This window comes from Physeter macrocephalus, chromosome 13 (assembly GCF_002837175.3).
Source record: "Physeter macrocephalus isolate SW-GA chromosome 13, ASM283717v5, whole genome shotgun sequence".
In the NCBI taxonomy this organism is placed as follows: Eukaryota; Metazoa; Chordata; class Mammalia; order Artiodactyla; family Physeteridae; genus Physeter; species Physeter macrocephalus.
This window is the reverse complement of record NC_041226.1, coordinates 6,069,179-6,085,224: the sequence shown is the minus strand read 5'-3', so window position 1 is coordinate 6,085,224 and position 16,046 is coordinate 6,069,179. Positions and strand designations below refer to the sequence as shown.

The 16,046-nt window shown below is 44.3% G+C and overlaps 1 protein-coding gene and 1 long non-coding RNA gene across 6 annotated transcripts in view; one reads left to right on the top strand and one right to left on the bottom strand.

Moving 5' to 3' along the window:
* The window catches only part of FLT1 (fms related receptor tyrosine kinase 1), a 178,628-nt gene that overhangs the window by 89,842 nt on the left and 72,740 nt on the right, over window positions 1-16,046 (top strand). For all 5 annotated transcript variants that reach the window (XM_028497903.2, XM_024125878.3, XM_024125880.3 and 2 more), the window contains exons 12-13: window positions 4,297-4,405; window positions 13,267-13,575. In XM_028497903.2, the coding sequence (XP_028353704.1) occupies window positions 4,297-4,405; window positions 13,267-13,575 (418 nt within the window). The remainder of the gene's footprint in view (window positions 1-4,296; window positions 4,406-13,266; window positions 13,576-16,046) is intronic.
* LOC114487522 (uncharacterized) overlaps window positions 1-16,046 on the bottom strand; it is a 115,063-nt gene that overhangs the window by 27,549 nt on the left and 71,468 nt on the right. The gene's annotated exons all lie outside the window — the stretch shown is intronic.

The following is a 16,046-nucleotide window of genomic DNA, read 5'->3' as shown; positions in this document are numbered from 1 at the left end:
TTCCCATCAGTTGGCTCAAATGCACCACCCCAGGATCATTTTAGAGTCTTCCCTGACCTTTACGTATCTGCTTTTATTTCTCCCTGAAACACTTCAAAGGAAACTGTGATAGAAACATCCAAGAATAAAATTCGTATATAGAGTTTTTTTAAGGCGGGTGCTGGAAATTAGGCTGAATTACACAACATCGCATCCATTCTGTTCCATGAGGTACAAACCACATTCCAGCAGTGAATCACTAATGCTGAGCGAAAGGGAAGGAAGGAAGGAGCATGAGTAACTTCCAAATTTACAGTACCTGACGACAGTGTTCACCAGCGTTCCTGGGTCATACACAAGAACCCAGAGAATGGATTTTAAGGGTCTGTCTCTAATATCTTAATCCTGAGGTCCTTGCAGGGAAAACAGAGGCACCCAAAGTGTGGGTTCAGAACTAAAAAACCTGTGGCAAACGGAAACTACTTCTAGAACGGATACAAGCAGACAGCCTTGGGAATTTCTTTTGGTGTACCTTATAAAATATACGATGATAATTTCAGACATATGCTACAACTCAAATTCCTGAGTTTGAAATACTTTCTCTTTTCAACTATTAAGTTGATATTTGCTGTTCCAGCTGTTACGTTATTTCCATTTTTTCCCTCTTGAAACAATAGTATTTGGTCATGACCGCCGGGGATCCGATTTGTCCCCTTAACCCAAGAGACTCCTGTCCTGTGAGAAGTTCTCCTGTGTCCAAACTACACCCACCTCCAACTCACACTTGACCTCCCTTTTCTGACTCTATAGAGGTTATACTTCAAGTGTCATAGTTTTTTCATGAAAATGTTTTCATTTGTAGCTTAAAAATATACTCTAGAAAAATAAAAGTCCTCTAGAAATCAGATCATTTTGAATAACGTTGCTCACAGGATGTAAGTTCCATCTTCTTTTAAAATGTTCTTCTCTAATGATAACTTGTCCATCATCAATCATATTTTCAAACCGTATAACACTGTGTCAGCTTGCAACTTGTATAAAACACTAAAAGAAACTAGCATTTCTGTACACAGTAGCATTGAGCTTGTTGTAGTGACCACGTCTGCTCATTGAAGGAGGTATTCTCGAGAGAAAATCCAACTCAGAGCGTAGACAGAACTCTACCGATAGATCTGTACTATTAGATTTAAAGGGTTGGAAGGCGGCAAGCAGCAGTTTCGTGTAGATTAAGAGCACAGGCACCGGTGTCAGACAGACCTGGGCATAACTGCTGCTCAGGGCTGTGTCTGTGGTACTATGGATCTTGGAGTGAATCACTTCACCTCTATAACCTCAGTTGCCTCTTCTGTAGAACAAGTAATACACCCACGTCACTGGGCTCCAGGGAGGATTAATTAGATGAGGTAGTGCCTCACACACTGTCTGGCGCCAGCAAGGGTAACATAAAGGTGCCCAGAAACAAAGAAATAATGTAAGCTCCCATCGATGTCATTTTCTAGTTCAATTTTAATAGAAACTTTGGCGAGGTGAGTTCTGGGGCAGGCTCTACTGGGGGTAAGGTGGCAGTCTTGGAAGAGGTCATTCAGGCACAATAAGAGACTCAGATGCACCTGTTATCTCCATGGTTCATCGTGTGGCCTGGATTCACTTCACTTCTGTGGACCTCAGTTTTATTCTCTGATTATACAGAAATCCTGAGCTATCTGTTTTCGGAGTGTTGTAAAATGGCTAGAGCCCTCCCCCGGTTGCCTGCACAGGCCTTAAATATGGCGAATGTGCACATCTGAATTGACTTGCCCTTGCCACAAAGCCCAGTTCTGGCTCTCAGATGCCCTGCTCTCAGTGAAATCAAAATCATTTTAATAGAAATCCAAATGCAACTTTCGGATTCAGGTAAGCGTTGTTCATAATTTCAAATGTTCAAGCCAAACAGAAATGAGTTGTTCACTTATTTATTGAGCAGCAAAACATCTGAGAATCTAAATAAGGCTCTGCTGAGGCCCTTTAGGATAAACATTGAGCCCTAACTTCGTAAGGAAAGCTGTGCTTGAGCTGAGAGGCAAACAGCAGAGGGGCTGAGAGGTCTCCATGACTGTTGCTCTTCTGACCCTGTTCATGCTGCTTTCAAACATCTGAGCTCGTCTCCTGAGAAAACTAACAGGAGTCAGAGTCTCACTTGGTGATCTCTCTTGTCCTTGTACCTCTCACCTACAAGCTTCTCTTTTAGCTACTTTTTCCTCCACAACTTTGATGTGGTGGGTGCAATAATTAAACAGTCATCCAGAATTTTTTTATTCCCCGCCTCTTATAATGATTAGTAATCAAAATAGAGAAAGAGACACCTGAGCTCTCTCTCATACTCTCTCCACTGGTTATCTGCCTTTGTGAGAGTGTTTCTCTGTAAAAGAGAGAATAATATATACTTGGGCTTCAAGTAGGGAAATTCTTCCCTGTGACCTAGAAGTAGGCCTTCAAGTTACGAATAAGGGTTGTGTCATACCCCCCTCCGTCTCCTTTACGACGTCTGGGCGATGCCTTAACAAATAATCAGTATCTGCTACACTGAATGAAAATGCCACAAATTGCAGACACTCTCATTTCCCAGAATTTCAGTAATACACAGAGGATATGTGGGTAGATGTAATTAAACAGATCTAACAAACAGAAAAGGAATCGTCATGAAATATCGACTGTAGCGTAGTGGAAATTACAGAGAATTTGGAGCAGTGAAGTTGCTGGCTAAAAAAACTAGGAGTATATTTTTTAGTCTTCCTGATCTGTAAAGACAGACATACTTTAATTTCTTGTAAGGGATATGAGAATACGAGTAAAGTGCCTACCGCACAACTTAGCAACTTAGAAAAATGTTAGGACCCTTTGTAGAATTTGTGTTACTATCTTAGAAAGCCCGCTGTCACAGTTCAGCCTCTCTGTATGTATCACGTTAACCTGTAAGTGACCGGATCGTTCTCCTCCAGCCAGGACCCCCCCATTAGTCTGGAAGCATCAGCACAGCCTCTACAATTTCAGAGTTTATGACCAGTTCTTTGTGTCCCAGGAGATAGGCTGCAACGATTTATAAGTAACTGGATCAACCTTTTTTTGTAATTTTAAATATGAAAAACTTCCTAGCTGTTTCATTTTTTTTTTTTCATGTATAGTATGCATTACTTTTTTGAAAGGTTGGGTTAAATTTTTAAATTCTCGGGGCTTCCCTGGTGGCGCAGTGGTTGGGAGTCCGCCTGCCGATGCGGGGGACGCGGGTTCGTGCCCCGGTCCGGGAAGATCCCACGTGCCGCGGAGCGGCTGGGCCCGTGAGCCGTGGCCGCTGAGCCTGCGCGTCCGGAGCCTGTGCTCCGCGACGGGAGAGGCCGAGCCTGGCCACCGCGACGGGGGAGGCCCCAGCAGTGAGAGGCCTGCGTACCGCAAAAAAAAAAAAAAAAAAAAAAATTAAAAATTCTCAACAATTCATTTCATACTACTAATTTTTATCTTTAAAAGAAGACAGCCATGCAAATCTTAAGCTGTATAAATTTGTGTGTGTTTTTTTTTTTGAGACATTACTTTTTGCAACATTATAGTTTGGAAAGTGCTTCCAAGTTCACGTAGTTTTGACTCCTCCTGCCTCTTTAGGGGCTCATCTGCCAAAGAGCAGCACTAAAATCTAGTGGAACGACGTTGCTGTGTGAATCCACAATTTATATCTTCATTTTCTAGAGTAGGGATTGACAGACTGAGAAATTAAGTCATTTACAAACACCCTCAAGAGTCTTAGGGAGTTTCTGCCCCTCCTTCTGCACTATTAGGGCTGCACTGCCACGTCCCAGAAAAGAAATGCTTCAGCCAGCCTTTCTCCTCTGTCCTCGCTCCCTTAACACACGGGTTACAGAACCAGACGGCAAAGAGGGCTCCTGTTAACCAAGTGGTGTTTTTGATCTCAGGTCATCCAAACAAAAGGGAAGGCCTGGACCTCCCCCTCTCGTTGGCGTGGCCCTGACCACCTGATAGGGTAGGACGTGCTGTCCCGCATCTGGGCTTCAGGTCTGTAATTGTTACGCCAGCAGCACGAGATAAATAAGCCTGAAGCCCTCGTACGAGTCGGATGTCATAGCCCCCGGTCTCCTGAGGACCTGCTTTCCTGTTGTTTTTCCATTCTTGCTGAGGCTCGGCAAGGGGAGAGTTTCTGGTAACCACCACGTGTGCAGTTCTACCTCTGTTGAGGCAGTGGAATAGCCGGATCGCGTCCCCCTCAGAAATACCTCCGGGGGTGTCCAATGGTTCTTCGTCCTGTCGCTAAAGTTGCCTTTTCTTTTGCAGACGGCTAGCACCTTGGCTGTGGCTGCCTCTAGAATTTCTGGAATCTACAGTTGCATGGCTGCCAATAAAGTAGGGACTGTGGAAAGAAACATAAACTTTTACGTCACAGGTAAGCCACATGTCCTGTATTCACGAAGACAGCCCAGTGACCTCAAGTCTCTTCCAATCTTGTTTGCTTTTAGTGCACTTGAGTGACTTTTATTTTTAAAAGAAACGTTCCATAGCCTTGTCCGTCTTTGAGGACCTTCATCCTTGCTCTCAGGAATAGTTTTCTACAGCATCATTGGGTCATTGGGTCTCCTAAAGAGTTAGTTCCCTGAATTCCCTTTTAGAGCTCTCTGTGTACGTCTCTTTCCTAGGCTGGACTGTGAATCTGGGATCTTGTCCTGTTCATTTTTGAACACCCTACAGTCCCCAGCACAGGGCCTGGCACGCAGTGGCTGTTCAATAATAGTCAAGGAAACCAATTATAATACATGGGATGACATCTTTGTAACCCAAGAGGCGAATTGTTTCACAACTTTTTTTTTTTAATTGATGTTATCGTTGATTTACAGTGTTGGGTTAATTTCTGCTGTACAGCAAATGTTTCACAACCGAATTTCAGCTTTTTGGGCACATGAGGCTCTCCTAAAGAAATCTGAACCTGAGCTTGGTTGATCATTTTTAGTGTCCTATTTTTTGGTAGCATTTCAGAAGTTTTAACCTTAAATATGATGGTGTCTGCAAATCTTATAACTTCCAAGGTACACAAATGGCACTCCCTATGTCCCTCCATGGGTACAGGAAGGAAGTAAGTAGCTCAAAGTATAAAAACAATTGCCTGGCTCCACACTACCCCAATTTTCTGAGGAAACCTGGGCAGTTGGCCAACTCTCTGGAAACTTCACACTGCCTGGGGCAGGCTGTAGCAGTTGCCTTGAGTTCTCCAGAAAGAAATAGGTATGTCCAATTTCATGAGACATTACTTTTTGCAACATTACTTTTTGGGGGCCTTCTGGCAATTTAGCTGACCCTCAGAGAAGCTGTGCCATGGGAGAGATCCTTGGGTAAGTTCTCACAGAACGTCAGAGCCAGAAGAGACTTTCAGGGGCTATTCGACATTATAGCCCTGCATTTTCCAGATGAGGAAATGGGGTTTAGAGAGGTGGAGAGGCACACGGGAGAGCCTCTGAAAACCAAGTCAGTCCCCTATACCCTCAATATTGAAGAAGCGGGATAAAATCATCTTTGCGTTCGTTCCAGATAGGAAAAGGCCTTTATTTAGAGAAGGATTCAGAGAGCAGTTTCACACATACTGATTCTTTAATCAACCTCAGATGATTTAGACTAATTAAGTCCAAAGGTTTGTGTTGTCTTTTTTTTTTTTTGGCGGTACGCGGGCCTCTCACCGTCGCGGCCTCTCCCGCTGCGGGGCACAGGCGCAGGTGCTACGCGGGCCTCTCACCGTCGCGGCCTCTCCCGCTGCGGAGCACAGGCGCAGGTGCAGCGGCCACGGCTCACGGGCCCAGCCGCTCCGCGGCACGTGGGATCCTCCCGGACCGGGGCACGAACCCGCGTCCCCGGCATCGGCAGGCGGACTCTCAACCACCGCGCCACCAGGGAAGCCCTTGTCCTTTATATTTGGGGGGGAAACAAGCTAACCCTAACCATCCAAGTCCACGGCCACTGTCTCTGTGATTTAGAGGACAAAAGATTGAGCCATTCCTGTTCTATTCTTAACATTCAATACGTTTGTACAAGTTTAATGAGCACCAGCTATTAAACAGGACAGTTCAACTCTGTGTTGAGCGTTCAAAGAGACAGCAGGGAGGCCCTGTCTTTCTAGGAAGACAGTTTGAACACTGTGGACACAAAGAAGAAATGTTACCTGTGTCCTAGTATCAAAAGGAATGAGCATTAGTAATGTGACAGATGAATTTACCAATGCCAAGCCAACGCCACCAATAAAAATACAATGTCAGGGGCTTCCCTGGTGGCACGGTGGTGTCGAGTCCGCCTGCCGACGCAGGGGACGCGGGTTCGTGCCCCGGTCCGGGAGGATCCCACGTGCCGCGGAGCGGCTGGGCCCGTGAGCCACGGCCGCTGAGCCTGCGCGTCCGGAGCCTGTGCTCCGCGACGGGAGAGGCCACAGCGGTGAGAGGCCCGCGTACCGCAAAAAATAATAATAATAATAATAATAATGTCAGCCACATACATAATTTAACATTTTCTAGTGACCATTTTTTTTTTACAAGTAAAAAGAAAAAATTGAAATTCATTTTCTTTCACCCAGCAGATCCCATGTTATCATTTTAACACATCGTCAGTATTTTTAAAAATATTACATCGCTTCGGTTGTTAAAATCAGGATTGAAGTAAGATAAAACTAATTGAATGAAATTCAGTTCAGTCACCCTGACCATACGTTCAAGAAGGCTCAGTAGCCACAGGTAGCCCTGAATTGTACAGTGTTGCTCTAAGCCTCTGAGAAGGAAGCAGGACTTGAGGTAGTGCCGTGGGTAGAAAGAATCGGTAGAAAGAAGAGGACAGGCTGGCCCTGGCATTTTCAGAATCAAGGCAAGAAGGCCAGCAGAGGCCCACAGACTATATGTCTAACCACTTACAAGTTCTAAATCACATGAACAAGCTGTGAAATATGCTTTAGCCTCTGGTGGACAAAGATACTTTCATGATGACCTGGAAAGTCAGGCACGAATCTAGAGCTCTGGGGCTACACAGAGTGTGACAGTACCTGGCGGTGCAGGAGAGGCCCGCCCCTGGCTCACCCTGCTTCTCCTTCCACTCCTGGCTCGGCCCTCGTGGTAAGGGGCCACGTACTCCTGGGGATGGTCTCCCCAGGCCACACCTCCAAACCCTGTCCATCCCTCCCCCAGACAGTCTCCCTGGGCCCTCTAAGTGTGCAGACTGACCAGCAGTCTGACCTCAGGAGGACAGACCGAGCGAAGGGGGAGGAGGTCTGAGACAGTCTGGAAGCAGACTTGGGATCATCTTTGCAGGGAATTCTGCGGCCCCAGGGGCCCCACGAAAGATAAAGAGTGAGGGTAGCACAGGCTCTGGGTGGGCAGCCCCCCCGCTAGACTCTCTCCATTGTGGGGAGGGGTACAGCCTGAACAGAGAGCCCCCTTGCCTGGGTCTGAAGGCAGTACTGGGAGAGGATGCCCTGACTGAGGGCACGTCCTTCTCGTTTCCCTCATGATACGAGTCCCAGGAAGGTTCGTCGCTGCCCATTATTCACTGCAGCACCAACATCCAGCCCACCCCTCCCCCGAGGGCTGCATGGCTCCGGCCTGTATCTGTGCACAGCATTGCTGCTGCAAGGGCCCCAGCTGATACAGCTGACCACCTGCGGAACTCAGGCAGAAATCCCTTCACCTCCCCCCATATCGTCCAGTTTATGACCACGGAGTGCTTGAAACCTTTCCTCATCCGTTGAAAGCAGTGATGGGAATTCTATTTCCAACATACCTAACTCGAAGCTCACGACATTTTTCCTCCAGAAATGTAAGCGCTTTAATCTTAGCACTGAGCACAAATTCATGCAGTCAAGTCCCCATTGCCCGGAATATAATTCTCCTAAATTCTTTGCTCCCTGTTTTGAAAAATTCTAGCCTTGGTGGGTAATCATAGATTACTTACATTATTTCTAAAACTCTTCTCTTTTTCTTACTCAAATCTCTGTCATGAGATTTAGCCTCACTAGAGATGAGACTAAATATTCTTTGGGAATGTTGCACCTTACATGACGATTTTCTGAAAAATGAATGTATATTTGTTCCACGCTAATACTCGACCTAGTGCATGCAGGTCATGCTTTAAAAGAGCTGTCTAAAATTTAACTGCTCAAAATCAAAAGATCTGGATTTGGATCTGTACTGATCCTCATTTCAGTCATGCTGCCCCTTCTTTAAAATACAGTAATAGGGCTCCCTGGTGGCGCAGTGGTTGAGAGTCCGCCTGCCGATGCGGGGGACGCGGGTTCGTGCCCCGCCCGGTCCGGGAGGATCCCGCGTGCCGCGGAGCGGCCGGGCCCGTGAGCCGTGGCCGCTGCGCCTGCGCGTCCGGAGCCCGTGCTCCGCAGCGGGAGAGGCCGCAGCAGTGGGAGGCCCGCGGACCGCAAAAAAGACAGAAAAACAATAACAACAGAGCTGCCTTCTGGACTGATACGAACCAGCTTGCTAGGGCCATTAGCATCCTCCGCGGCTTCTCCTCCAACTCTGCTATTCACTTGTCCATAGTATCTGTTTGAAACGAGCAAAACTTTCTAGTCACCAGTCACTTTCTTTTTAGAGAATGCGATTTCTGTTCTCTAGGTGAAGTAAAGCCTTTATTTCCACCTGACAAAGGAGATACCTTTCATCCTTTTAATTTCTATGCTTGTCTCTTTCATGAACTTAATTCACACGTTGGATCCAATCAAGTCAAGACGTCCACCCCCAAATGTGCACCTCTGTAAATACATTACCCTTTCACCTAACCCCGGGTGGGCTGTCTCCTGAGCAAGGGTGGCGTCTTCTCCGCAGCATCTCCTAAGACGCCGTGGATGTATGTGATTATGTGTTAGATGGATGAGTGTTAGTCGGTGCTCCTGCTGACCGGGCTGAATCTGCAACAGATCCTTAAGTGTGGGAAGATTTCTTGTTTTCATTTTGAGAGTTAGAAAGCAATGCTTTCTTCGGTCTGTTTTTGTACTCAGGCTAAAAAAAAAAAAAAAAAAAATCGACATGAATTAAGGGAAAACTCCCTCTGGTTTCATTACCTAGTTTAGGACATCTTATTTATCACCTTCCATGGATCAGAAAAGAATAGCGGAGGGGATATACTGAGAAATAGATCATTTCTAAGTGCCATCTGACAACGTAAACCAAATTAGCCTCCTCACAGTGTCCCCATATGAGAAACGGACCTGAAAACGGATTCGATTCTTTTCTTTTCCTCTGTGTGTGTTTTTGCTGTTTTGTTGGCACTCAGCATGACCATGGGTGTGTTAGCAATTACTGAGGGTGAGACAGGAACAGTACTGCCTTATCTCCCTGGTTTCCCAATGTCACTAAATGCATTTTATTTTGAGATTCCTGGTGGTGCTTGGCAAAGATAAACAAAATCTTCCACCAGGAAACCTGTGAGCTATTTCCACAGGAAGTTTCAAATCACTAAAGTAAATAGAAACTCTCTACATGATCTCAGTGGTGTTACTTGGGACCCACTTGGGTTCTAACTACCAGGATGGGACTTCGTAAATGGAAGCCTACAGTCTTTTAAGAAATAATATGATTGCAACCAGTGCACAAGACTTCTGCCCTAGTATCTGGGTAAAAGTTGATGGCTGATGTTTTACTCCTCACGCTTGGAAAGTGTCCCAAATATAAAAAAGATGCTGAATTAGAGGGGCTATTTCTGACACCTTATTGTTATGTTAAAAAACTATGGTCAGCTGCTTCTGCCTCTTCTGGCACATTCTTAGGTTTTCATTTTAAAAGCAGGAAAACTTCCACTGGCCTCCTCTTTCTCCAGTCATTGACAGCTTCATAAACCACTGCTACCCCCCGCTCCCAGGTTTCAGATGAATACTTTGGCATTTCTTCAGACGTGACACTTTATAATAAAAGCCAAAGCCCAGAAAAATCAGAAAAACAAGCAAAGTGAGATTTAGGAAAGAGTTGATATGATATCTAATTTTGGACTATTGTCCCCTTAAGGTTTAAAGGTTTCTTTATAGCTTTGTGTGCAAAGGATAATAATAATAATAGCATAACATAGCGCTTTTCATCTTCAAAGTTCTTTGTGAAATGTTGGCCCCAGTTCTTTGCTCAAGTACAGATAGGCTGCTAGTAACAAGCGATGGGAGGGTTTTGAGAGCAGGCCAGTTCAGGGCCAGTAACAACCAATGGTATTCTAAAATCGTCTGGTGAGATGGTCCAAAAGGAGACTAAGGAACTCTCAGTGCAGAAGCTAAATGATGGTCCAGGTTAAGAAAGCTGAGGAGGAGAGCTCGTGAGGTGTGGCTAGAGGCACCAAGAAGATGGAGAAGAAGGTTACCTGGGAATGACACTGGAGAAAATGACTTTCAGTGATGCAGTCCTTTTAGGAAGATGTTTAATATGTTTTTTTTAAGAGCAGATTTGGTTTAGAAACCTTCCGCCCCCACTTTGGAATCTAGCAACTCTTCAAGATTAGTTGTCTGCTTTTTCAGAAGAAATCTTGCTCTTTTATGTCTGAGTAGAGCAGTCACCATAAAAGGGGACCTGAGCAAGGACCCCTTGGTGCCACCAAAGGGCAGGGGAAGTGATAGGCCAGCAGCAGGAGGAGGGTGCCGTCAGTCCAAAGTTTAGGATTAAAGTGTTAACTGGAGTCTCCTAGCGCAGACCTGGGACTTCCTGTTCTCACTAGTTCACAACTTAGTTAAATAAGTCTGGCCCCTGTGGTTTCTAGTACAGACTCCTCTTAGAGTCCTTCACTATTTTGTCCACTTTCCAGGAGTTCTGCACATGATAAAGCAATGGGTTATCATCCCAAGTTGTAAAAAAAAAAAAAAAAAAAAAAGCATTCCACTTTGCAGAGCGATTTTGGGCAAATTCACCTAACCCCGGGTGGGCTGTCTCCTGAGCAAGGGTGGCGTCTTCTCCGCAGCATCTCCTAAGACGCCGTGGATGTATGTGATTATGTGTTAGATGGATGAGTGTTAGTCGGTGCTCCTGCTGACCGGGCTGAATCTGCAACAGATCCTTAAGTGTGGGAAGATTTCTTGTTTTCATTTTGAGAGTTAGAAAGCAATGCTTTCTTCGGTCTGTTTTTGTACTCAGGCTAAAAAAAAAAAAAAAAAAAAATCGACATGAATTAAGGGAAAACTCCCTCTGGTTTCATTACCTAGTTTAGGACATCTTATTTATCACCTTCCATGGATCAGAAAAGAATAGCGGAGGGGATATACTGAGAAATAGATCATTTCTAAGTGCCATCTGACAACGTAAACCAAATTAGCCTCCTCACAGTGTCCCCATATGAGAAACGGACCTGAAAACGGATTCGATTCTTTTCTTTTCCTCTGTGTGTGTTTTTGCTGTTTTGTTGGCACTCAGCATGACCATGGGTGTGTTAGCAATTACTGAGGGTGAGACAGGAACAGTACTGCCTTATCTCCCTGGTTTCCCAATGTCACTAAATGCATTTTATTTTGAGATTCCTGGTGGTGCTTGGCAAAGATAAACAAAATCTTCCACCAGGAAACCTGTGAGCTATTTCCACAGGAAGTTTCAAATCACTAAAGTAAATAGAAACTCTCTACATGATCTCAGTGGTGTTACTTGGGACCCACTTGGGTTCTAACTACCAGGATGGGACTTCGTAAATGGAAGCCTACAGTCTTTTAAGAAATAATATGATTGCAACCAGTGCACAAGACTTCTGCCCTAGTATCTGGGTAAAAGTTGATGGCTGATGTTTTACTCCTCACGCTTGGAAAGTGTCCCAAATATAAAAAAGATGCTGAATTAGAGGGGCTATTTCTGACACCTTATTGTTATGTTAAAAAACTATGGTCAGCTGCTTCTGCCTCTTCTGGCACATTCTTAGGTTTTCATTTTAAAAGCAGGAAAACTTCCACTGGCCTCCTCTTTCTCCAGTCATTGACAGCTTCATAAACCACTGCTACCCCCCGCTCCCAGGTTTCAGATGAATACTTTGGCATTTCTTCAGACGTGACACTTTATAATAAAAGCCAAAGCCCAGAAAAATCAGAAAAACAAGCAAAGTGAGATTTAGGAAAGAGTTGATATGATATCTAATTTTGGACTATTGTCCCCTTAAGGTTTAAAGGTTTCTTTATAGCTTTGTGTGCAAAGGATAATAATAATAATAGCATAACATAGCGCTTTTCATCTTCAAAGTTCTTTGTGAAATGTTGGCCCCAGTTCTTTGCTCAAGTACAGATAGGCTGCTAGTAACAAGCGATGGGAGGGTTTTGAGAGCAGGCCAGTTCAGGGCCAGTAACAACCAATGGTATTCTAAAATCGTCTGGTGAGATGGTCCAAAAGGAGACTAAGGAACTCTCAGTGCAGAAGCTAAATGATGGTCCAGGTTAAGAAAGCTGAGGAGGAGAGCTCGTGAGGTGTGGCTAGAGGCACCAAGAAGATGGAGAAGAAGGTTACCTGGGAATGACACTGGAGAAAATGACTTTCAGTGATGCAGTCCTTTTAGGAAGATGTTTAATATGTTTTTTTTAAGAGCAGATTTGGTTTAGAAACCTTCCGCCCCCACTTTGGAATCTAGCAACTCTTCAAGATTAGTTGTCTGCTTTTTCAGAAGAAATCTTGCTCTTTTATGTCTGAGTAGAGCAGTCACCATAAAAGGGGACCTGAGCAAGGACCCCTTGGTGCCACCAAAGGGCAGGGGAAGTGATAGGCCAGCAGCAGGAGGAGGGTGCCGTCAGTCCAAAGTTTAGGATTAAAGTGTTAACTGGAGTCTCCTAGCGCAGACCTGGGACTTCCTGTTCTCACTAGTTCACAACTTAGTTAAATAAGTCTGGCCCCTGTGGTTTCTAGTACAGACTCCTCTTAGAGTCCTTCACTATTTTGTCCACTTTCCAGGAGTTCTGCACATGATAAAGCAATGGGTTATCATCCCAAGTTGTAAAAAAAAAAAAAAAAAAAAAAAAAAAAAAAAAAAAAAAAAAAAAGCATTCCACTTTGCAGAGCGATTTTGAGCAAATAAGCGTACCCTCCTAATAACGTCCTATTTTGCATTTCCTGCCTCACTTCTGATGGAACGAGCTGAGTTGGTTCCTACCTGCCGTGTCTGATCCGTTCCCCTTAAAAAAAAAAAAAAAAAAGATAAATACCATCCTTTCAATGTTGATGTTGAATTTGTGTAGGAACAATCCTTGAGATCCTTGACCGTCTTAGAATGAGATATGTCCTTAGGATGAGACGTTGAATTTCCTATGCACTCAAGTCCTTTGCTCTTATTTTCCAGATGTGCCCAACGGATTTCATGTTAACTTGGAAAAAATGCCTACGGAAGGAGAGGACCTGAAACTGTCTTGCACAGTTAACAAGTTCTTATACAGAGACATTACCTGGATTTTGCTGCGAAGAGTGAATAACCGAACCATGCAGCACAGCATGAGCAAGCACAAAACGGCCATCACGAAAGAGTACTCCGTGACGCTTAACCTCATCATCAAGAACGTTTCCCTGGAAGATTCGGGCACCTATGCCTGCCGAGCCAGGAACATGTACACAGGGGAAGAAATCCTCCAGAAGAAAGAAGTGACCATTAGAGGTGAGCACTGCAACAAAAAGGCTGTTTTCTCTCGGATCTCCAAATTTAAAAGCACAAGGAATGATTGTACCTCACAAAGTAATGTAAAACATTAAAGGACTCATTACAAAGTAACAGTTGTGTCATATCATCTGATTTATTGTCACTGTTGCTCATTTTCCGGCTCAGAGGAGAAGCTCCTCCCAAAATGAGTTTGGCCATGATAGGAGTAACAATGAGCCCCCGGGACCCCCAGCTCTGGGCGCCCCGTTCAGGCTGAGGGGTCCGCTCTCTGGGGCCGACCCGGTGCACGTTTGGATTTGGAGGATCCCTGCAGTGCATTCTCTGTGTGTTTCGCTCTTTGCTGTCTTCTCCTGCCTGATAGACAACAACTCGGGACTGATCCTTTCCTTCCACTTTAATGCCCACCTCTTTTTATGTTTATGTTTCCAAGCTGCCAAACCTGAATAATTTAAACAGATGCTGGTGTCTGCCAAAGATGGACATGAATCAGTTCATTGGCCAGCTCAGAATGAGGACAGTTGAATCGGAGACTCTGTCGGACCTCTGCCGGGTTTTATTTCGTACTGTTTCATCTGCTCTTGATTTGTAAATAGCACCTGGATGATAGCAAGTTATAATGCTTATTTATTTGAAGATGCGCTTTTTTTTTTTGTATTAAGCACATTAATTTTAAACTGGAGCGTCTAAGATGGGCCCCAGAGGTGCAAGGTGTTGGTGTCATTCAGGGGTATTAAAGCTTTATCACAGTATGAATTAACGAAAGTCCACCCAGATCAAGCCCAGTTCTCTCCTGCAATCCCGGTAGCTAGTCAACAAGTCCAGTGGGTTTTCTCCTCACTGCCTCTGAGTGGACCACACGGCCATTGACAGCACCTGAACAAAAGTGGATCATGCCTTTGTTTTTAATATTTTTGTCCCTGGTTAAAGAACTTTATCCTGTCTAATGGATGGCATTCAACTGTGTACCATGATCAATTTATTTATCAAGGAAATAAAGGCTCTTGTGACCAGAGGTTTAATGCATTCTTCTAAATGTCAATCTCAAATCTGTCCGTTTTTTTAAAAAGTCCACTTTCCCCATATGCAAATTTAATAGGATTTTTTTCCTGGGGATTAATGGCAAAACTACAGAAGTAGAATTCAGAGTCATTTTAAAATGCACCCCATTTTTCAATCCAGAGAGATTTGTAATCTCTTGTTTTCAGCTTGCATTTGAGGGGAAAGTGACTTTTTCACCAATTTCATATGCATTGTTCTGTTGTTTTCATTTATGATTGATCATTACATGTGACTTGCCTGAACTATTGGAAAACAAACTATAATGACCAAAATAGCCATGGCTGAGAACACAGTGGCTGGTCTGTTCAGGAGGAGGTGACAATATGACAGCTTTTCAGGCTTGGGAACTCACCAGACTGTTTCCTCCTTTAGGTAACAGACTCTGTCCCACGGCTAAACTTGTCTTTCACTTGGGAATTGCTTTTGTCAAATGTGAAGGAGTAAACAATAGCATTTCCCCAGAATGCCACTTTTATGGAGCCCCAAATGCTCTGAAAACAATTAGTAACCTGGAAGTTGTCAGCCCAAAGGAAAGAATAATCAATTGTATCTGGAAATTTTACCTATGGCTCTTTTGCCTGGCGTCTTTGTTCATTATAAGTCAGTGTGTTCCTTCAGGAAACTGCCTTAGTACCAGAGGACTTGGTGGGGCGGGGGGGGGGGGCGGGAGGCTCAATTTTGACTAAAGCTGAAAAAGCAAATGAAATGGTTTAGGGAGTACTTTTGAAAAACATGGTGAAATGGACATGCAAAACCTATCATCTCCTAGGGAGGGGAAGGGTTTAGTAGTTACAGAAGATGATTAGAAGTACTTCCGGGAGATAATTTGAAGAATTCCATAGAGTAATGAATCCTTCCAGAGAGTTTCAAAAAGGAAAAGAAAGGACTGGGTGGGTTTTGATTTTTGTTAGTCTTCGGGGTGTGGTGTAAGGGGAGGATAACGGGAAAAAGAGAAAGAACCAAGAGCCTGCTATGGAGGATGAGTGAGATGGGGTAGAGGGTGTGAGGCTGGTTCCTCGGTCCCCTTTCCAAATGGAGAAGCGGAACTACGTAGTTGTGGGACCTGGCAGATCTCTTGGGCTCGAGTGCCGAGAAGTAAAAGGACCTGGTGGGGAGCGATCTTTGGCTGTTGATAACCAGCAGAAATATTCTGTTCATTCTGATTTTCTCAGTTGGAAAGGATCAGCTCCATTTTGTTAGACTTTGGAAAGCAGCTGTTTCCATCAAATAACTTAGGTTTAAAAATATGGGTTCAACGTAACTTTCCTATTTAAAATGCCAAAATAGATGACTATAAAGTGGGAATTGATTAAAAAAACAATTCCTTGGTTGATCGGTCATTTTGAAACTTGCCAAAAATGAGAACTTTTTTTTTTTTTTTTTCCAGAAATGGGTACAGAGAAAAAAAT